Below are 23,006 nucleotides of genomic sequence, written 5' to 3'. Positions count from 1 at the left end.
CGTATTACAGCTTGAAAGACATTTACTCTCTAAGTCGTTTTATGAGCCAATATCCGTATTTTACAAAAATAGAAACAAGTATTTAACGTACATAATCCACATGGGCCACACTCAAATCAAATTCATGCAATCAAATGTTCTGAGCAACCAATGCTTACGCAAAAGTTATCCGTGAGGATAATGAAAAAAGCGTGTCAACCAATTAGCACCTCGGAAACAACCATCGCTCAAAATGTCCCTTTATTAACGTTAATTCCCTAACTTTCGAGTCAAACTAAATGGTCCAAGAAATACATTGATGTTGAACATAAATATAAAGCCAGTATGTTACTGTGGCAAGAAACGCTCTTGCTCTAGACCAGAAAAATCCACCAGACAGCGGAGTAAACTTGAGAAGGGGCAGTGCCAAATGCCAGCTCTTATCGATTCCGAACACCTCCTGTCGGACCCAGGAGCTACCTGAACGAGCAGTTAGCGGACGCGGAGGGGCGCCTCCAGCACCAGGACGAGGCTGTTTCCCCGCCGGGCTGCCTCAGCCACTGAAATCTCATTCTTTCGCTCAGGTGTTGAAAACCTACACAATTCATTTCCTGTTTCGTACCACAAATATTTCAAGTCCCCACACAATTAAAAAAAAAATACTAAGAAGTCACTGAAATTGACACTACTTGAGCATCCCGGGCTGGCTAGTCTCTGAAATCGCGCACGACCGCGCGGCGGGGGCGTGAGGCGCGCACGGAGGCCGGCGGGGGCGTGAGGCGCGCACGAGAAGGCCGGCGGCGGCGTGAGACACACGAAGGAGGCCGGCGGCGTGAGGCCGGCGGGGGCGTGAGACACCCGGGGGAGGCCGGCGGGGGCGTGAGGCCGCACTGAAGGCCGGCGACGTGAGGCGCGCACGGGGAGGCCGGCGGCAGCTGCGGGGCGCGGGGCAGCGTCCGCGCGGGGGCAGCACCCGCGCCGCCCGGCCGCCCACGCGCGCGCCCAGGTGCCGAGCCCCCGACTGCGTCTCCCGAGCGCGAGCGAAAGCGCGGGGGGCGGGGAGGGGGGGCGGGAGGCCAGACCTGGCGCCTGGTTCCATCCGGAAGCCGCCGCGCCGGCAGGAAGTGACGAAGCAGGGCCCGTCGGGGCCGTGGGGCCGCTTCCCGCGCGCCCGGCCCTGCGTCCGGGGAAGAGCCCCGAACCGAGCCGCCGCCGCCGAGCCCGCAGCGTGAGTGACCCGCGGCCGCGCCGCCCCGCGCCTCGCGCCCCGCCGGGCCGCGTCACCGGCCCCGCCTCGCGCCCCGCCCCGGCCGCGCGGGGGGAGCGCGGGGGCGACGCGGCGGGGGCCGGGGAGGGGGGTGACAGCCCCGCGGGGCCCCGCGCGCCCGGCCGGCCGCCCCCCGCCCTGAGCGCGTCCCACAACGCAGCTGCGCAGTGCCCGGCCCGGAGGGGCTACGGGAGACCGTCGGGGCTGAGTGACCGGCCCCCGCCGGGGATCCCGTGAGGAATCCCAGAGGGGCGGTTCTGACGAGACAAGTGACATTAAAGCACGACGACAACTGACGGCGACGTCAGGGCCAGCTGCGCGGAGCAGGAGACGCCTTTGAGGGTTTAGGGTGCAGCCCCTTGACTCCAGTGAAATGTCATTTTCAGCCCCAAAGTGTGCCGCGCCAACCGAGCCTCCTTATATCCTGGCGACTCACCTCGGGATTCTGAGTTTACCGAGGACCCAATTTTGTGGGTGCACGCATCTCCCCACTGAAATAGCCCAGCGTTGCTTTGCAGGGGAAAAATGCCTGAGGAAAGAGTTTGGCGCTCCAAAGCGCCAAGCTCAAGGGTAGCCACTTTGGTTATATTCCGAAACATGAGCTTGCCTGCAACGAACCGTTCCAGTACCCCTGAGTAGTTTACTTTTAGGAAAGTGATGCTTGGTGTGCAGTACCCGCCAGTGATGGGGAGGTACTGTCGAGCTTAGGCCTCTGTTCTGTACTTTGATTCGAGACAAGATTGTTCCGTATTTCTGCAGTCATACGAAGGCATCCTACTCGTGGTGGTGGACTGAGTAGAAAAGGCCCAAATTCACTGCTTAGTTTTTCACAATTTCCCAGACTAAACTAAGTGCATGTCCCTGGAATAGTAGAACCGTAGTGTCGTTGCTCACCAAGACTGAATAAGTCACATTTAAATTTCACTCTTCTGGATCAGTAATAGAGAATTACTTTTTACATACTTTCTACATACTTTAGTTGCTATCAACTCAACCTAATGCCAGGCACCACAGGTTCCCCCAAAAGTAGGGTGTGGCCCTGGAGGCTTTCAGAGCTCCATAGGCGTGTTGGGCTGAGCAACATCCTGATAACTCACGTTGAACCACAGGCTGCGAATCATGTGTAGAGACTTCCAGGTTCACTCAGCACCATTTGGAGGTCTCCCAAATTCGTATTTTTAACATTTAGGAATTGGGTATGGTTTACTGTTAAAATGGTATTTAGATCTTGCATTTACAAATGTTTATACTTTCAAAGTTCTGTTTTTAGTCTCCTGGCCAATCGTTTACAATTCCAGTCTTTATGGTCATCAGAAACCAATAGATGTCATAGAAATGACTTGCCCTCAGTATATGACAGCAGTATCAGAAAGCATGCCACATGGTTTAGGAGCAGACCCCAGAGAAAGTGTATTTCCACTTTATGCCATGGGAACTAAAAGAAAAGATTGTCCTCCTTAAACATTTGCAAACTTAATGACCCAAAATCTACACGCAGGAATATTTTGGAGGCTTACAGGTCAGTTTATGGTATATTTTGGATGAAAAATTTCTGCAATCCCTTCAATGCTATGTGACATGTAAAAGAAGTTACAAAACAATTGTCTTAGCTTCCCAGTATTCTTTTTATCTTTATAGAAACTAGTATATCACCTATCATTCATCCACTTTTCTACCTTTTTATAGAATTCTAAAACTTCAGTTGTGTTTCTTTTATATTCTACATCATCTTACTTAGAATTGCCATTTATGACCAAGACAGAGAATTTTTAAGGAAACATTAACTTTTCAAATTCTAAAAAATTAAGAGACCATTACTCTTTTACTTGCTGCTTGATGCATTTGTTCTTACCACTCATTTTTCTTGGGAATGTCCAAAGAATGCATTTCCTTGAATAGAAGTCACAGCTGTGTAAATAGCAAAATGTAACTTATCCCATAACTTCTTTCAACCAAATTTGGCCAGCTGGTCAAAACTAGATAAAGCTCTAAACATTTTTTAGTTGCACTGGGAAGCATGTAGATGACTATTGTCATGACTTTTCATCTTTTCTAGCCCGATGTTTATTCTCTTAACATCAAAGTCATTGTTTGGATCTCTGTTTTTAAGAGATTTTCCATTGCTTTCCATCTGGGTGGTAATTATAGTCTCGAAATCAGGCAATGACAATCTTTTTGGTCATATTTTTTCCATTCCAAGTTTTCACCTTTATGGAAAGGAGTCCTAAATGTTTCAAAGATGACAATAAAGAGAAATACATTGCCTGCCTTAGTTACCTAGACAAGTAGTTGACAAGCTAAAAACATCAGATTGTAAGTAGCTTAGGTTTTTGAGGACAGAAATCTAGAATATTATGTAGGTGGTTACAACCATTTAAAATATATCTATTTTAAAATGTAAGAATATTTTTGGCACAGAGCAGACTGGATTTGGTCAGCCCTTATATGCATAAAAAAGAAACCCCTTCTTTCTCTTTTAGCCCCATGCCTGGAAGTTACAGCGTGATGGCAGACGATGGTTCTATGGATTATAGCGTACATGAGGCCTGGAATGAAGCCACCAATGTTTATTTGGTGGTGATCCTTGTTAGCTTTGCTCTCTTCATGTATGCCAAGAGGTAAAGTTTTTGTTGTTATCTCAGAGTTGATAAGAAACTGGGCATTTAAAAGTCTTGTAAAAATTTTTTGTTATATATTGTTACTGAGTTAAATGCACAAAAATGATTTCATTAGCATTTTTGTTCCTGCTATAAAGCCCGATCTACTAGGGTATCCAGTCCTGGGAATTAAGGTTCTAACTTTGAACACTCCTTTGGTTTTGCTTATTTGTTTTGTTTTGAGGCCATACCCAGAGGTGCTAGGGTTGTTCCTGTCAGTGCTAGGGAACATCCAGAGCTGATTTTTAAGTCAGGGACTTATGAGTAGTAAGCTTGCACTCCAGCCCTTTGAACCATTTCACCAGCCTCCATAATGCCATTGATTTAGAAATGAAGATTTAAGTGCAAATATGGACAACTTGACCAGGTGCTGGAAACTCCCATTCTGTTGTTACTAATAGAGCTCAACTTTATCGTCCGTTCTGGAGTCACTGGTGCCCTTGGATGAGCATCATTTTTGATTTACATCCCTGAAATGTAGAAACAGTATTTTCTATAGATGTTCAGCAGTTCTCTCTTTGCAGAGTTAAAGCGTTTTCTTTTATTTCTGTGCATGGCTGTCAAGAGTATTTCTGAAAGAATAATATTGGTGTTACCTGATTATTTATATGTCATTCCCCATTTATATTTCATCCCTTGAGTACACTGACCTTATCCTTTGTGTCCCTGATGTACTAAGATGTGGGGTCAGTCATCAATAAACCTTATTCTCTATGTAGGGAAATGAGCTGTTCTCCATATTATCTGGATCCTTTACCTTAAATAGAGTTTAATATGGGAGAATAAGGGAGGGGAGATTCAGTACTTCAAAGGGATGGAGTATGTACCTTGTATATATTAGCACCTGAGCACATCCAGGTATAGTGCTGGTGGTCCCTGCTGGACTTCAGCAACATTGTGTTTCTGGACTGAGGCACTTAAGGGCTGAATGTCACCGGGAGTGGCTCCTAGCCCCTTGAGCACCACCTTGGAGTTCCCCTACCCTACCCCAAAAAGAATGAGAAGAGGGAGATGCTTTAAAGAGGAAAAACAGTGTTAGTTGGACATAGTTGTTACTCTGCTTATGTCACATACTTTAAGATATCTTCTACCAGGGAAACAAAAAAGTATTAAATAGTTCAAAATACTTAAAAATCCAAAATAATTGATGTTTAGGCTGGGGAATAGTTTCTGGCCCAGATTTGCCCTCATATGTGAGCTCACCCTTCCCACCACAGAACCCCAGAAGCAAGTGAATGTTAGCTGCCTGGACTCTCGCTGGTAGATGAGGGAACAGCGACCTGCTCGATGTCTGTACACATCCATTTATCAACTCTGGTGCACTCATAGCTTTCCTCTCCCAGTAGCCACCTCCTTCGCACTGCACTGTTTGAAAATTAGTAGTACTCAGTTCTTAATCAGAAGTGTAGGATGACATTACTTTGTCCTCTCCCCGCTTGCCACAAGTAGCTTGTCCCGGTTTTCCCCGGAGTTTAGGCTTACCCCAGTAACACCCATCAAGGTGTTCCCGAATCTCTCCCATCCCTTTGTTTAGCTATAATCACTTCTCCATGCTCTCTTCCCCAAAAGAGTTAATCCGCAGCTTTCCCTTAATCTGACTCTTATGGACTCTGCTAATTTGCATCTCTTATTGTGTCCGAAAGGTTGGTGGTTTGTGCCCACCCAGAGACGCCAGCTGTAAAAAATTAAGGCTCGCCGAGGGGCGCACGCACTTGTGGGCTCTCCGGGCAGCTCTGTCTCACTGCCCGCGTTCAGTGCCCTGGAACCGCTGTGTGTGCTGTCGGTCAAGGGCAAGCAACGGAAGGAAGAAGGCCAAACTGGTTGCTCGATCAGTTTATTTTTTTCTTTCTCTCTGCTTCTCTCCCGGCTCTGGATCTCTCTCTGGATCTCTGGATCTCGCCCCCGTGGATCTGGCCCCCCAACCCACTCTTTCAGCCTAGTTAAATCTCCACAGCACAGGGGGTTGGGGCCTACACATAGGTGTGGTCACAATCAATAGGGTAAGGTTTCTTTCCCTTAGGGGATGCTTCTCCTAGGACTTAATTCTCTTTCAGCAGGAGGATCCACCCAAGGGCGGAGTCCCAAGAATGTGTTTCTCTTCTCCTCAGCCAGCAAACATATAAGAATTCATGATATTAATCATTTTGTATGGACACAATAAGAGATGCATTAAAGCTTATGGAATTGCTCTCCTGGGGCCATCTCAATCTCAGACTACAGTGCTCAGGCCAGATCAGTCTTTCCTATCCCTAGCAGGGTCCTAGTCTCATCATTACTTTTGGATCATGACAGCATTTGTCTATGATCAAGCTCTTAACTTATAGTTAAGAATTAGGCACTTTGGCCAGGCCCATCTCGATGCCAGGGTAGCACATAACTCACCGCTTGCCCTGGATCCTTCCCGTGTCCCTCGTTGGGACCCTGCTTTTGGGGTGCTAGGAACTGAGGGCAACTGAGGCTTAAGTGGAGAAAGCAGATGCCCGGGAGGGAATAATATTTGAGGCCAATTAATTCCCAAGTTATAAAAACATAATATTGTCTTCTTGTGTCTATACAAAAGAGACATAGCTTTAAAGTAAATTATTCAAAAGGCAGAAGAAGAGGAGAAAGGCAATATTAACTTATATAATATAAACTCAGTATCCTAGGAAGGTCTGACCTTACAAATTAGCAGAGTCAGATTAAGGGAAAGCCGAGAATTAACTCTTTTGGGGAAGAGAGCATGGAGAAGTGATTATAGCTAAACAAAGGGATGGGAGAGATTCGGGAACACCTTGATGGGTGTTGCTGGGGTAAGCCTAAACTCCGGGGAAAACCGGGACAAGCTACTTGTGGCAAGCGGGGAGAGGACAAAGTAATGTCACCCTACAAGAAGTACATGGTGTTTTGCAGAGAGAGAGAAAAGCAGTACACAGAAGAAGTACATCACTTTGTTAATATTAAGTGGATGTATCTAGCCACTTTCTTATAGAAGTTGATACTCTTTTTTTTCGTTTTTTTCCATAAGGGCCAAAACCCAGTGGTGCTGGGTAACCTGAAGTCTTTGCTGGAGGTGCTCAGTGGCCCTCTTGAACCACACCCAGGAGTTCTTATGGTGCCTAGAATTAAAACCCAGGGATTTGCATGTGCTCTACCACTTGAGGTATCTCGCCAGCCCCTAATAGCTACATACTAGAGGAAATATTCATGGAAGAATACTTGAGCCAAGGAAGCATCTCACAGAACCTGAATAGAAATTTGATTCATTGTCATTTGAGTGCTTTTTTTGTTTGTTTTTGATTTGGGGCCACACCTAGTGGTGCTTAGGGCTTACTCCTAACTCTGTGCTCAGGTATCACTCCTGACAGGCTTGGGGGACCTGTATGGGATGTTGACAATTGTGCCTGGGTTGGCCTCATGCAAGAAAAAACACCCTACCCACTGGAGTACCCACTCTGGCCCCACTTGTTTTTTTAAACTTTTTTATTTAAATAAAATTGCTCACAGTGATTTATTATATTCAATATCCCAACACCAATCCCACCACCATTACACCTTCCCACCACCATTATTTCCTGTTTTCCCAACCACCACCCAAACCTACCCCAATAGCAGGCCCTAAATTATTTGTTGTGTATTGCTAACATGTTGTTACAGGTTAAGCTTTGACTGTTAATATTTTCTTAATTGAGATTGGTTGCCTTCTACTTTACATCTCATCCATTGTGGTGTGCTACTCCTGTTTTATCAGTGATGCAGAGTAGGAGATCTTGCTCCAGGAATTCTAAAATTTTGATGGGGTGATACACATCTGGGGTTGAATTTTTTGTTGTTGTTTTTTGGGTCACACCCAGCGATGCACAGAGGTCACTCCTGGCTTATGCACTCAGGAATTACTCCTGGCAGTGCTCGGGGGACCCTATGGGATGCTGGGAATTGAACCCAGATTGGACATGTGCAAGGCAAACGCCCAACCTGCTGTGCTATTGCTCCAGCCCCTGGGATTGAAGTTCTAACTGTATGGTGTCTTTGGAGTTTGGAAGAATCTGTGCAGCTTTCTGATCTATTTCAGGATTTATTTGTGAGCCTCTAGATCATGATCGTTAATGAACATATATGGCGCCAGTTCATGGATATGACTGCCAGGCTCCCAGAAGAACATGGGTCGGGGGGAGGTCCCCTATCCCCGACTAGTGGGAGCTGGAGATTTCAGTCACAAAATTTGCATACCTGAGTTTTTCAGCAGATTGACTCATGGATGAGATTTATGCAAGACTGTGGAATCTGGCCTTAGGCCCTATTTTTAATGTAGCTTTTTGTTATCTCAGTCATAAAAGTATAGATAGTAATACAAATTTTTTCTGCATTGGTTTTGTTTTTAGGAATAAAAGGAAAATTATGAGGATATTCAGTGTGCCATCTTCAGCAGAAACCTTGTCAGAGCCTAACTTTTATGACACAATGAGCAAAATTCGCTTAAGACAGCAACTGGAGATGTATTCTATTTGTAAGTATATTCTATGTTTAACTGTGTTCATGGGATGAGTAAAATAAGTAGGTCCTCATGAATTGAGTACAGTTAGCAAACTAGCTTATAATAAAAACTTAGTACCCTTTTCAGATGCTCAAAACAGTCTGAACAAAAACATTCAGTTAACGTATCAAAGCTCATTGTATGTGTTCTTTTTGCAACCTGTAGAATACCAGCAATGGTCAAATAATTGTATTTTGTATGTTTTATACAAAGCAAATATTTTAACAATCTCTGTTATAATATCTCCTGCTTTGAACTTACTTTCCTGTAGAATGGCACCAGAGTAGCCAAGGTACAAGAGACCTAGGGACCCCTAGAATAATTCGGGGTGGAAGAAGTTGAGTTGGAGCTACAATAGGTTTGGTTAATGTTTATGGAGTTTGCAGTCACTTCTAATATAATTAAATTACTGTCATTCAAAGCTGTATGTCAAATTTATGGGCATGTCATACCAGTGTATCAATATTACTATTCCCTGCAGTATTAAGTGCTATATGTAGGTAGTGGAGAACAACCAAAGCTTAAAATGTACAGCACCACTATGCATTATATACAGAAGCTATAGCCTTTTGTACTGCCATTTTGAAGAGTGAAGTATGGTTTCAATGGTGTATTAAGAGAAGCAAGAAAGATAATATATTTACTAAGATTCCACTCTTAAAATCAGTTGACCGAACATCCTCCTCCTCACCTTTTTTGAACTTATAGTTTAAATGTTCTGAGTAATTAGGGATGCATGGAGGAAGGCTTAGAAAGAAAAGTACCAGATTAGTAGCATGAATTATCTTAATACAACAATGTTTTAAGGGAAAAAGACTAGGTATTTCCTTAGATTTAAGAGTGTGTGTTTGTGGGGCTGGAGCAATAGCACAGCGGGTAGGGTGTTTGCCTTGCAGGAGGCCGACCCAGGTTCGAATCCCAGCATCCCATATTGTCCCCCGAGCACCACCAGGAGTAATTCCTGAGTGCATGAGCCAGGAGTAACCCCTGTGCATCAACGGGTGTGACCCCCCCCAAAAAAAGTGTGTGTTTGTGTGTTGTGTAAATATTTATAGAAAGAAACTAGAAAGGGTAATCAGGACTGGAGAGATGTAGAGGGGTGTGATGATGGCACATAATGTTGCATGTAGCCAACCCAGATTTGATCCCTAGCATTGCATGGTCTCCTGAGCATTTCTGAGTGCTTCCAGGGAGTGGCCCCAACACTGCAGGGCTTAAGCAGTGTGATCCTGAAGCCTTCCATTGAACCATTGGCTCAACTGACAGAGAATATACATGCATTTATGTTTTAATCTAAGTAGAGACTGTGAAGCGTTCTGCACCAACAACACTTCCTTTTGGAAAAGGAACTATATAAGTACAGCAGTGATAAAGTAGGAGGAAATTAAGCTTTTCTTGATCTCCTCTTTTGTTCCTTTTGGGGTTTGTGGTGGGCTGGAGTGATAGCACAGCGGGTAGGGCGTTCGCCTTGCACGTGGGCAACCTGGGTTCGATTCCTCCGCCCCTCTCGGAGAGCCCAGCAAGCTACTGAGGGTATCTCACCCCCACGGCAGAGCCTGGCAAGCTACCTGTGGTGTATTTGATATGCCGAAAACAGTAACAAGTCTTACAATGGAGACGTAACTGGTGCCCCTCAAGCAAATTGATGAGCAATGGGATGACAGTGACAGTGATACAGTGTGTTTTGTGGCATTGGCTTTGTGGCATTGACATGGTTTACTAGTAAAGTTAACATCGCAGCCATGTTCACAAAGGGTGGAAACTGCCAAAAGGATACACAGAGTGTGGTCGATGAAGCAGTAGAATGTGCTAGCTTTTAAGAGGAAGGGAACTTGACACATAGTACTTCGTGAATGGACCTTAAAGACACTGTGCCTGGGAATCATTCTTATCAGAAACTGAAATAAGCCAGGCATAAAGAACAAATGTTAGAGCATTTTGCTTCTATGAGACTTAACTCAGAGACAGAAAATAGAATAAGGTTGCCAGGCTAGGGGTGGAGAGAATAAGGAGTCATTAATTAGTGGTAAGAGTTCAGTTTGGGATGAGCAAAAGGATTCTGTGGGTAGACGGTGATGATGGTTGTACAAAATGTGAGTATGCTGATCCCAGTTGAAGACGTTCAACCCTTGTTAAGATAACAAATTTTAAGTATTCTACCACTTAAAAATCCCTTATCCGAATAAAGTATTAAAAAAAAAATGCTCTCAGAAGCTCTACATAGAAAATAAGAAGTCATTTTGCATTGAAGTCTAGTCAAAACTGAGAAGTCATCTCCTCAATAACATAGTATACGTAATTTAAACCCAGTATATAGTTTTCCTTTATGGTAAAATGTATAAAATTTGTTAGAATGCTTGTGTTATAATGTGTGTTTGGTTCTTTTGGATTTTTTGTTTTGTGTTTGGGCCACACCCAGAGATGCTCAGGGTTCAGTCCTGGCTCTGCACTCAGGAATTATTCCTCGAAGTGCTCAGGGACCATATGGGATACTCGGGATTAAACTCGGGTAGGTTGCATTAGAGGAAAGTGCCTTACCTGCTGTGCCATCTCTCCAGCCCCAATGTATATTTGTTTTCTTTTGCTGCTGTAACATTGCCATAAAATTAGTGGTCTGAAACAAAACAAATATAACAGTATAACAATATAGTCAAATTTATTTTCTTTTTCTTGGGAGGAAGTGGTGCACACCTAACTTTTATTCACTGGCAAACTCTGCTCAGGAATCACTCCTAGTGGAGCTTGAGCAACCATATATAAGATGCTGGGGATTGAATCGGGTTCAGCTGCATGTAAGGAAAGCACCTTACCTGCTGTACTATCTTTCTGACCCAGTCAAGTTTCTTGTCATGTGAACAAAAACGTCATTACTAACTGATGGTGAAAATGGGAGTAAGAAAAAAAAGAAATTAGGAAATCTTAATTCTTCCTATATTATATTTTAAAGTGTAGAAAATCCTTTTATCCAACAAAATTAAGGCAATTGGATAAAAATAATTTAAAATTGCATTAAACAATGTTAAATAAGAGGATCGTAATGTGTGTTTTCTCTAAAAGAGAGAAGTCCATTTGGTTTTTTTTCCGTTGTTGTTTTTATTGAATCACCATGTGGAAAGTAAAAAAAAAAAAGAAAAGTCCATTTGAAATGAACTTTTTAATTGAGAATCAAGGCTTAAATATGATTCAGTGACGTTAGCTAGTAATTATTTTGCTGTTTTGTTCATTTTATCTCTTTCTTTATTTTCAATAGCAAGAAAGCATGACTATCAGCAACCACAAAACCAAGCTGACAGTGTACAGCTCTCATTGGAATGAACTCTAAAGAAGCAATATAAGTAACTGTTGTAAAACAATCCAGACCAAGTTCCTAATTCTTCCTGCTAAATCATGAACTATATATTTTGTTAGTGTTTTGCTGGTTTGTTTATGGGCCATACCTGGGATGCTCAGAGGTCACTCCTGGCTCTGCACTCAGGAATTACTCCTAGTGTTGCCCAGGGGACCATAAGGGCTGCCAAGTATCAAACTCCAATTGGCCACGTGCAAGGCAAGTGCTCTACCCATTGTACTATTTCTGCAGCCTCTTCAGACTATATTTTTTAAAAAAACTTGAGCATAGAGTCTGTCCATACTTAAGATACAACACAACCAGAGATTTTTATCTAATGAAATCCTTGATTTCTTCAGGATACAATCAACCAGGAATCTTAAACTATATCTTTAGAAGTGAAAATGTATAGCCAGTGATATGAATATTTTTACTAAATTAGAAAATAAAATCTAGTCATTGAAATGCAATCCTTTTATTTATTGTTTGTTTGTGGGCCATACCCAGCAGTGCTTAGGGCTTTCTCCTGGCTCTGTGCTCAGGGGTCACTCTCATGGTGCTTGAGGGACCCTCTGTACTAGGGATCAAAACCGGTTGCCACGTGCAAAGCAAGCATCTTACCTGCTATATTGTCTCCAGCCCTAACTTCCTTCTAGATTATTTTCTGTCAGAAATGTAGTGTGGATGAGGGACTACTTTATAGTCTTCTTACTGGCATCACCACTGTTTAATTGCACTGAGTATTGTAGCTTCTTCAGAACTGTACAGTTGACTGTCTTCTGCTCATGAAGCCATTAACTAATTATAGAAGCTTTTCCTAACTTAGTTTCTTTTTAATCGTCATCCCATAAATTTGGTTTTTGGTTGTTAACTTTTTAACCCCACAGTTCCTTTCCCTTTAGAAGTGTCTTCTTTTGGCTATACACAAGCCATGCTGCTGAAAAAGTGGCTTTTCTATATTAGTGTTAGCAACTGGCTTTTCAGACCAGCAGTATTTAATATGATTGGTTATTTGCAAGTTTTTTTTTTAATTCTTTTATTGATTCACCATGTGGATATTTGCAAGTTTTTAAGGAAAAAAAAAAGAAACTGTGAGAAGCTTCCCTGCAGACCTGTTATATTTTGTATCATTATGTAGTGTACAATAAAATGTTCTAATCAGATTTTTATATTTATTTCAATAAGAGCTGGTTGGAGATATGGCAGGAAGTTGAACTATTTGTTTAACTCATCACAAGTTTGTTTAATTGTAGTCTTAATTTTAAGAATTAGAGCTATATTTTAAGCATTTTTGCCCTTTATAATTGTGAAGACTATAAAGTGAGAGTGGGTAAGTATGGTATTGGGGATCAAATGCAGGATTCACACATGTGGTACATTGCATATACTTTACTGCTGAGTCACATTCCTGGTCCCAGGAATATAAATTTTAAATGGAGAAGTTCAGACAAAAATAATCATTTTTGGAAATTGCTGTTTCACATTAGTTATAATCATTCAAGAGTGTATATCTTATACAAGGGAGTTTATATTGTATACAAGTACATATTGTACAACAGAGATAATTGTGTTTTTTTAAAGGAATTTGAAAGCACTGCTTGTACAGATAGTACAAAACTGAAGCTTTGTAAAGAGTTATAATTAGGGGCTGCAGGTAGCAGAGTGGTAAGAAAATTATTTTAAGTTAAACTTTGCTCTAAGAAGCATAAAGAAGAGAATGTAGTCAGGAGTAGAAGTGCTTTACTTTCTAACATTGATGTAGAAGAATTTGGATAATCACGAAAACTGGCTGTCTCAGTTTATAAAAATAATGTCCATAAATAAAGATAAACCACAATGAGATTGATTTTTTAAAAATTTGCATTTGCTAGAAATGCTCAGAACTAAAAACTGGTGGATTATTCAGTGAGCATCAAACCTTGTCAAGTGAGAGGATGAATTCCTTCTGCTTTTTTTCCTCTAAAGCTGACTGATGGGGCTCACAGGCCTGACAGGAAAAACATCAATCCAGCTTTGAAGTTTGTTCGCTGCTTTCCCATCAGAGCTGGGAATGAGTGGCAGCGTGCAGCCACACTTCAAAGCAATTGCTCGTGTCCTACTTTTACCCACAAATCCACCAAGGAATCAATGGAACCATTTTCTTTGGGAGAAAAGGGAATAACTAATAAACTGGTACCTAACACTTGTGTTCTCCTTTTCCTCCTTTTGCCCTCTCTTTCTAATTCATAAGATACTAAGCAGTACACTGGTCAGCCTCTATAGTTGCACAGCTTGAGTGTGTTAAATTATTGGATGTTAAGCTGACGCCTGCCAGCTGCACTCGGAAGAAGTTAGAAGACACAGATGTTTGCTATTGACCTCACACTGTTTCAGGTGGATTTATTTATATGAGTCATTGAAAAAAATCAAATGCAGTTTATGGTAAAAGAAACGGGTATTGAGTAGAGCAAATAATGCAATAAAAGTAGTTGCAGATGTGTAAGTATAATTTTTAAGATATAAGAAGAGAATATTGTACAAAGCCAAGTAATTGTTAAACAGTTATTTAACTGCTATAATTACTCTTCTGAAGGATCTGGGGTTCCTATTCAAATAACAGTAGAGAAATAGGTACAGAAAACACAATGGGAAAAGGTTATATGGCTTGCCTGCAGCCAGAGTGCGGCACAGGTGAGGACTAAAGTCTGAGCTCCTTGTAGCCTGTTTCCCACTTGAGCTTCTAATGAAGCTAGCACTGACCTTATTTCAAACACCACTGTAAAACAAGAAAACACACCTTTTGTCCCTCTTCAGCGTTTTGTAAGTCCCCCTGGGCTGGATGAGTCTTGAATGAGTTCAAAGGAAAAGAATTAAGCTGAGTGCTAAGGAGTAAACGCTTTAACTCTTTGTAGCTCACTGGGGAATAGCATCTTCCTGCTGCCCTTGCCTGCTCACCCAGAATACATGAGGAACTTTTACCAGAAAGTCTGTACTGATGTATTTGCTACATTTATGCTATTAATAAGGTAAAAAACCCAAACCATTCCAAGTGGGAAGGTGAAAGAGCAGAGGACAGGAGACTCGCAGACCAGGCTGACTAGTATTTCAGTTCCAAATTTGATGCCTAAGGGTGGATCACTTTTTTATTTTGGGTGATTCTAGCTCCAGACTGTTCTTTCCCAATTGTTTCTCTACTGAAATGAAAGCGTGCCTTTGATCCAGGGATTTGGGGGTGGGGAAGGTGGGGAGAGGGGCCTGGGTACCACACTCTCAGTTTATTTCTTGCTCTGAGCTCAGGAATCACCCCTGGTGGGGATCGGTGGGCCATATGTGGTGCTGGGGATCAAACCTGAGTTGTCCGTATTCAAGGCAAGCACTCTACCTGCTTTACTATCTCCCTGGCCTCCATCCCAGGAATTTTTATAAAAAAGCATTTGACAAATTTCAAACTAAACTGCAAATGCTTTTAGCCCCAGAAATCTGGATGCCGTAAAAAAAAAATATAGCAGAAAGTAGAACAAGTTAAAGTATTTCTATTATATTTATGTTTTACAAATATAGGGTAGGTATCTCAATCCCTACATAGCAAGACAAAATTAGCAAAATTAGATTCATTCAAATTGGGAAATTAATTTCTATAATAAATTTATTTTTCTTGGTTTTTGAGCTATACCAGGCAGTACTCAGGGGCTGCTCTGACTTTGCAGTGCCCAAGGGACCATGTGGTGCCGGGAATCAAATCAAGCCCCCTGCATGTGAATTATGTTTTGTGGTCATTGGCACTATCCCCCCGGGCCCCCTGATAAAATTCTTATACTAATAATAGAATTGATCATTCACTTGTAACAGTTTGCATGTTTTCAGAAAGTTTTTACTTTGTTTTGTGTTTTGGATTTGGGTCATAGCCCCTCTGTGCTCAGGGCTTACTCCTGGCTTTGTGTTCAGGGGTCATATGCTATGCGGGATCCAACCCAGGTCAGCAGAGTGTAAGGCAAGCATTTTAATCCACTATACTATCTCCCTGGTCCCTCTTTCATTTTTTCTCTCTCACCCTCCCTCCTTCCCTCCCTCCCTCCCTTCCTTCCTTCCTTCCTTCCTTCCTTCCTTCCTTCCTTCCTTCCTTCCTTCCTTCCTTCCTTCCTTCCTTCCTTCCTCCCTTCCTCTCTTCCTCTCTTCCTCCCTCCCTCCCTCCCCTCCCTCCCTTCCTTCCTTCCTCCCTTCCTCTCTTCCTCCCTCCCTCCCTCCCTCCCTCCTTCCTTTCTTCTTTTCTTTCTTTTCTTTTTAATTGAATCACTGTCAGATAAGAGATCAAAGCTGTTCATGATTGGATTTCAATCATACAGTATTCCAACACCCATTTCTCCACAGTGTACATTTCCCACTACCAGACCACCAGACCAGTGTCCCCGGTTTCCACCCACTATCCCCCATCCTCCTCCCCCTGCCTACCTCTATAGCAGGCGCTTTGCTTCCTCTCTCTCTCTCTCTCTCTCTCTCTCTCTCTCTCTCTCTCTCTCTCTCTCTCTCTCTCTCTCTCTCTCTCTCTCTCTCTCTCTCTCTCTCTCTCTCTCTCTCTCTCTCTCTCTCTCTCTCTCTCTCTCTCTCTCTCTTTCCTCTCTCTCTCTCTCTCCCTCTCACTCTCTCTCTCCCCCCCCTCCTTTTGGGCATTGTGGTTTGCAACATTGATACTGAAAGGTTATCATATCCCTTTATCTCTTTACCTACCTTAAACACTCTGTTCTTGTCCAGCATGATCATTCCCAGGTATTATTGTCATGGCCGTCTCCTATATCTTACCTACACTCATCCCCACTCACAGTTGTGATTAGATCAACCATTGACCAGTCCTCCTAACCCCTGTTTTCCCTGGTCATGGTCTTCATACACACACACACACACACACACACACACACACACACACACACACACACGCACACACACACACACACACTACAAATGAATGGAGTCATTCTATATCTGTCCTCTGGCTCATTTCACTCAGCATGACTCTCTCCATTTATAAGCAAATTTTATGACTTTTGTTTTTTCTAACAACCGTGTATATTCCATCATGTAGATGTGCTGTAGTTTCTTTATCTATTTGTGTCTTTTTGGGCACTCAGGTTGATTCTGGCTATGGTTAATAGTGTTGCAATGAACATAGGAATGTAGATGGTGTTTCTGCTATGTGTTTTTGGGGCCTCAGAGTATATCCCCAGAAGTGGTATTGCTGTGTCAAATGGAAGCTCAATTTTTAGTATTTTGAGAAATGTCCATATTTTCCAAAAAGGCTGAGGTCCCTGTTTCTTAGATTTTTTTTTTAAGTCTTTAGATTATGTTTCTGGTAATGGAAAAGTAGTTGTCAACCAAACTCACAGGGATTATGAATTCAGAACAAAACATTAAGAGTGACTTTTTTTCTTGCTTTTTCCCTTACACTATTATGCATAGGTTTCCTTTTTAAAAATGTATTAAAAAATACTGTGTTCAAAGTTTTGCTTTGAACATAGCCATAAAGCAGACAATCCAGAAGGAAGGTGATGCTTTTACGAAAGGGTCTCAGGGGCAGACAAATTGCTCTTTACAGATTTATCTTTCTGTATTTTCCCCTCAAAGTCCTCCTCCAGTTGAAAGTGGCTGGAACCAAGCACACTGCTGCAGTGCTCTGGGCTCTCGTGGTGCGCCAGAACTCAGGACTTGGTTAGACTCAAATGTTCCCAAGTCAGGTCAGGTTGGCCCATGTTGTACTGGCTCAGAGAGCTGCGACTTTCAGCCACTTTCCTTTTCTCACTGCAACAGGAAGCAACAGTGACTGGCATTCTTGCACTTTTTACTGGCAATCCACTAGACTTGATGAAAATGGTTAAATTCCTATGCTTTTGTTTTTTATTTTTTTTTGTGGGGGGGTTGTGTGTGGGGTGGGAAGGAGGCACCCCTAGCTGTTGATAGGCCTTACTTTTGGTTCTGTTCTCAGTGCTCACTCCTGAAAGGCTTTGGAATCAGATGGGGTGCCAGGGTAAGCCACCTGCATGGCAAGCCTCTTAGGTAGTGTACTCTCTCTTGGGCCCCAGTTTTTTCTTTTTGAGAGGCCTACAACAACCTACTTTCATGCCCCCCCCTTCGAAGAACCTCCCCTATCTCAACCTAACTGAGGTAAGACCTGAGGTACAATACTTCACATCAGTGGGAGGCCTTTCACAATTCTTTATCTCAGTTGCAGATTCAAAAGCAACAGGGCGTTCAGACTGGCCCCTCCTGAGTTTGAGAGCTCATTTTCCTACAATGTGGGCTCTATCGTATTACTCTTCAGAAGCAACAGAAAATGGAGGATAGATATTTCAAAAAATATTTGAGCTATAGTATAGTAATATATTTTGTATTTTCTCTTTTTTTTGTTTCTTGATTTTTTTTTTTTTTTAGGCCATACATGGCAGTGCTCAGGGGTTACTCCTGGCTCTGCACTCAGGAATTACTCCTGGTGGGGGTTTGGGGAACCATATGGGATGCTGCATATAAGGCAGGCACCCTATCTGCTGTACTATTGCTCCAGCCCCATATTTTATATTTAGTGTAATTCTTACCCCTACCCCCCAATTTAAGCAGTTAGATCGCAATTCATCATACCAATGAAAGTGGATGTGTGAAAAAAAATTAAAACAAATTTTAACATTTGGAAGTTAGAACAGAGGTGAGGTGCTTGTCTTGGACGAGGCTGCTTCTTGTGCAATCCAAGTGTCCTAGTTTCTATCAGGAGTGATCCCAGAGCACAGAGCCAGGAGCAAGTCTGGAGCATTGCTGGGTGTGATCCAAAAAAAGTCCCCGGTGTTTTTGTTATACACAAAAAAAGTTTTCAAAGAGCCTTTTCAGTGTAGTTTTGTTATAAGTGTTATTATTGCTTAGATATCTCTTAAACTTATTATACCTAATAGTAAAAACTAGCAAACTCAAAACTATTTGAATTCCAAAGTGAAGGAAGTTGGCCTAAGAATATGAAGGAGTTAACTCAAGAAATAAGACTGTGAAGCAGCCAATTTACAAATTTGCTTGTCGGTTTTCAGATTCTTCTATTTCAGTTTTTGAACCACATTCAGGGCTTACTCCTGATTCTTGCATAGGGATCACTTCTGGTGGGCTCTGGACATCATATGCAGTGCTGGATATTGAACTGGAGTCAGCCAAATGCAAGACAGCCATCTTAAAATGTGGACTATCTCCCTAACCCTGGTTTTCAGATATTCTTGAGTGGACTAAGTCATTTTTTAAAAATAGTAAATGTAGAACGATATGCCATAGAGATGCCTCCAGACCCTTCTCCAGGCTGTCTAATCCAGGGTAACCTAGAAGGGGCTGGGTGAGTTCCCCTTTCCGCCCCAACAGAGCCCAGTGGTTGGAAACCTCTAGAACTCAATCACCTCCATGCTCACAGCCGATCTCCACAGGCTCAGATGAGCTTCACCTATGAGTGAATCTACTGAAAAACCCAGGTATGAAAAACCCAGATTGTGACAAATCTCCAGGCTCAATAGTTAGGAATAGGTGTCCCCCCCCCACTCTCCGTCCTTCTAAGGTAGCCTGGCAGTCATGCCCAGGAACTGCCTCTGGGGCCATCTAAGCTCATTAACGGCCATGATCCAGTGACTTACAAATAAAGCTCTTGGAAGAAAGCAACACGGAACCATAGATATGCCTCCGGACCCCTAAGTCACCCTCCAGTTTTTAAAAAATGTAAATTAACCTCAGCTGTATAACAGAATTTAAAATTTCAGAATTCCTGGAGTGTGTGGTCACATTCACAACTATGTGACATCTCATTCTTTTACAAAGACTTAGTGGTTCCAGGGTGAAATACAATCTTCACATACTTTCCTCTAAAAAAAATTATTTTGGATCATTTTTAATGTGTTATTTATAACAAGACTACAAAAGAAATTATTATTTAGGTCCTGCTTAGGGGCAGGACTTGGGGGTCAGGGTGGAAACATTCAAAATATGGTGGTGGGTAGGTGTAATGGTGGGATTGCTGTTGGAATATTAAATGTAACAATTTACTGTGAAGAACTTTATAAAAATAAAAAATTGAAAAATAAAAATAGCAAATGTGGTGTACCTGTTTTTAAAATTATTTTCTTTGTTGTTCAGCCTTAGCATGACTTTCACAGTGTAACACTTTATTTAATTGCATCACCAGCTCTACTATGCATAGTTCTTAAGAAAAATCTAACGTCATTGCTATTATATCACCAAAAATCTGTCACTAAGATATTGTTCATTGGAAATAACTGAAGAAGTTTTTAATAGTAAGGGTATGGGATGAGGGGCACTGGCCTGCTATTTGCCAACAAATTTTATGCAACTTTTTGAGTTGTCAAGGCTTTTATCAGTAATTCATTTTGGCAAAAAAGTTGCTCCTTTTCTTCCTTGAGCCTTTTGATCATCAAAGTTAACTTTCTCTTTTCATCTAGACCAGTGATTTTTTCCTGCAGAGGATTGAAGATTGAGTTTCAGAACTTCCAGTTTCAAGGATAGATTTTAATTTATCGACAAATTGTAAATGAATAAAAGTGTATGGAAATTTAATTACTCAAAATATGCTAATTTATTTTCATTCTAACTTTACTTAAGGTTCTTGATGTTCTGGACTACTTTTTTAGGTGCCTTCCTTAATGGCCTCTATCCTGTTGCCATGGTGAAATAGCATTAATCACACTTCTTAAGCTAACAATATTTGTAAGCTATACCCTTTTTTTTTGCTTATTTAAGAAAAAGAAAAAGATTCTGGAAAATATAGCCAATTTCAAAGGATTAAATTTCTTTTTAGGAATATTAGTCATTTAAATTGAATATATTTAATTGAATTTTTTAATTGAATATATAAAAAACATGACAATTGTAGATCCTTACAATTCTGTTAGCAGACAGCTTTGACTAAAGCTGATGTTTGCGTTTTCAAGCTGTGTGAAACTACTTGAAACAATTTTGAATGGAGGGAGGTCACCTCATGGTACAAATCATCGTTTTTCTTTTGAACTCTCTTATAACTTGTAATTACTGATCAAACAAAAAGCTTTAGTTCATCTTTCTCCCTTAAAAACTTGACATAAAACTTGAACTTGATTTACTTTGTGTGAAGTCACATTTAATTTACTCAAAAGAGTACTCTAAAGTTCTATACTTTGGGGGACAGCTTTGAAAGCATCAACAAAGAAAATCAATAAGAGTTAGTTAATAGAACATAGAATTAAAAACATTAATTTCAGCATGTTTTTATTACTATTTGTTTGAAATTAGCATACTATTTGCTAGGTCTTATTTGTTCATCTGTTAAATGAGAATAACTTTCTTTTTTCAACCCAGGGATGTTCAAATTTTTAAAAATATAGCCTTCTAGAACCCTTTGGAAGTCAGTGTAATAATCTTCGATGATGCTGTTGTTCAACCTTCTTTCTTCTGTGTAACCAATCTATATACTGAATATTTGGAAAGAGAAAGATTGTTTGAATATTAATGGAGTCCCTAATTCTTGTGAGCATCTAGAGTGGTTCACAGACCAATGGCAGGCTATAGAAATTTCCTGGTTAGCCACCAAAAACTTCCCCCAATCATGTAAAGTTTCCATGATCAAATCAACTGCTTTGTATAGAGGTGAGGTGACACTGCACTTGACCTGTTGTGGTCTGATTATATTAGATGAAGTGCTCAGTCACCCGATGCCTCAAATTGCATCAGATCTCCTATCTACTACACATTGCAAAAATTCTTATTTTATTGCATTTGTTCATATGTTCTAATAAAGTGTTGCAGTATATCAAAAAACAAGTTAATTCTTTTGTAAAAGTTTTTGTAAGAAAAATTCTTACAAAACCGAGACAAAAAAATGTATAAAGCAAAACCTTTTCATCTTTAACAGAGCAAGGGCAGTATTCAGGAAAAAAATAGTGATAGTACCAAAACTCTGCCATCCATGTACTAGCACTTTAAATTCAGAAGAAACAAAGAAAAGAAATATATTAATACTTTAGAATGAGCAATACAAGTCATAAAGAGAAAAGGAAACATAACACATTGCAATAAGGAGTATTTAAAGCTTGGAGTACATAGGCTCTTGATGAGTATTTTTGCTGTAGCTCCTAGCAATTAATTATTATCATGGTCTTTATGTATAGTATGTTCCAAGATTCTGTCAAGAGCCGCTCTGAAACCTTCCAAACTTGTCATTTGCATTCGAGGCATAGAGGTTTTACTAATAAACCGCTGGGCTTTTTTCAAAGATCATATGACCAGATGAAATATCTTAAAAATCAAGAGAAAATGATGACTGGTGACAAATTGTTCCTTTGAGCATACTACATAGCTAAAATGAAAAAAAAATCTGCTAATGGCTAGGAGTTATTAAAGCCTTGCATCTTAGGAGAAATTTTGGGTTCTGAGTCACTAAAACATCAAAATCTGTTTAAATATAGGAAAAAAGAAAGAACACTGGAAGCTATATTACTTTCACACTACCCTTCAGAGAATTATTGATATTTACTAATACTTTAATAATTATTTCCTTGAAAATTAGGGTACTTGTGAAGATAATTCCTTTGTTAAAAGCTTCTTCTTGGAAAATGTGAAATTATGCTCACTTGTTCCTCACGAAAAAGAAGAGCTATTTTTGGTGTTCAAACATAAAATGCAATCATTGTCTTAACTGGATATTCCTTGAAAAAGAATACCTTCTCTGAGTATGTAGCTATTAAATTGCTTATAATTTTTTTTACTCCACAGTTCTGTAAAGACCTTTTCAGCTACATCAGTAATAATAAACAGAAAAAGAATGGATGTTATTAAAGTGCTTCATCTCTCAGAAATAAAACTGCAGCCACATATATCAAATTTTCTAAACTCTAGACAGCAGCATATGTCATACTAGCTAAGAAACGGTAATTTTATAACATTGGATTTAATAAATAAAATACTATCTCCATTGTTTTTTGTTTCTGTCTTAGCTGTCAACTAGTCTGCGAAATATTTCTCATATTTTCTTCTGGATTGCAGGTGTAAAAGGTTGAAGAATGCTGGTCTAGAATATGTAATTTTTAGTTTGCAGTCCCAGAGGAAACATAACTAGCTAATGAGCACTGTAGCATTGTCATCCCATTGCTCATCGATTTGCTTGAGCGGGCACCAGTAATGTCTCCATTGTGAGACTTGTTACTGTTTTTGGCATATCTGACACACCACGGGTAGCTTGCCAGGCTCTCCAAGAGGGACAGACTTAGAAAATACACTAATCAAGTCACC

At 41.1% G+C, this 23,006-nt stretch overlaps 2 protein-coding genes across 8 annotated transcripts in view; one reads left to right on the top strand and one right to left on the bottom strand.

The window, feature by feature from the left end:
- Positions 1 to 1,201, bottom strand: part of SLC20A2 (solute carrier family 20 member 2) — a 113,140-nt gene extending 111,939 nt beyond the window's left edge. The window contains exon 1 of one of the 3 annotated variants that reach the window (XM_055138218.1): positions 1,062 to 1,201. The gene's annotated coding sequence lies outside the window, so the exon portion shown is untranslated. The remainder of the gene's footprint in view (positions 1 to 1,061) is intronic. The other 2 variants (XM_055138284.1, XM_055138479.1) reach the window with 2 other exon arrangements.
- SMIM19 (small integral membrane protein 19) lies at positions 1,075 to 22,627 on the top strand. 5 transcript variants are annotated; one of them, XM_055138922.1, is made up of 4 exons: positions 1,075 to 1,207; positions 3,727 to 3,864; positions 8,265 to 8,389; positions 22,491 to 22,627. In XM_055138922.1, exons 2-4 carry the CDS (start codon positions 3,731 to 3,733, stop codon positions 22,496 to 22,498), a joined length of 267 nt encoding a protein of 88 aa, XP_054994897.1. In that variant the 5' UTR covers positions 1,075 to 1,207; positions 3,727 to 3,730; the 3' UTR covers positions 22,499 to 22,627. The 5 variants fall into 5 exon arrangements, with proteins under 5 accessions (XP_054994897.1, XP_054994688.1, XP_054994613.1 ...); XM_055138713.1 differs by lacking the exon at positions 22,491 to 22,627 and adding an exon at positions 18,839 to 22,482; XM_055138638.1 differs by lacking the exon at positions 22,491 to 22,627 and adding an exon at positions 18,782 to 22,482.
- The last annotated feature ends 379 nt before the right edge of the window (positions 22,628 to 23,006 follow it).

This window comes from Sorex araneus, chromosome 1, assembly GCF_027595985.1.
Source record: "Sorex araneus isolate mSorAra2 chromosome 1, mSorAra2.pri, whole genome shotgun sequence".
NCBI lineage: Eukaryota > Metazoa > Chordata > Mammalia > Eulipotyphla > Soricidae > Sorex > Sorex araneus.
This window is presented reverse-complemented; position numbering and strand designations above follow the sequence as displayed.

Coding starts and splice junctions, on each gene's coding strand:
- SMIM19 (XM_055138638.1), top strand. CDS start 3,731: ATGCCTGGAAGTTACAGCGTGATGGCAGACGATGGTTCTATGGATTAT. Junction 3,865..8,264: donor CTCTTCATGTATGCCAAGAG/GTAAAGTTTTTG, acceptor TTTTGTTTTTAG/GAATAAAAGGAAAATTATGA. Junction 8,390..18,781: donor ACTGGAGATGTATTCTATTT/GTAAGTATATTC, acceptor GTCGGTTTTCAG/ATTCTTCTATTTCAGTTTTT.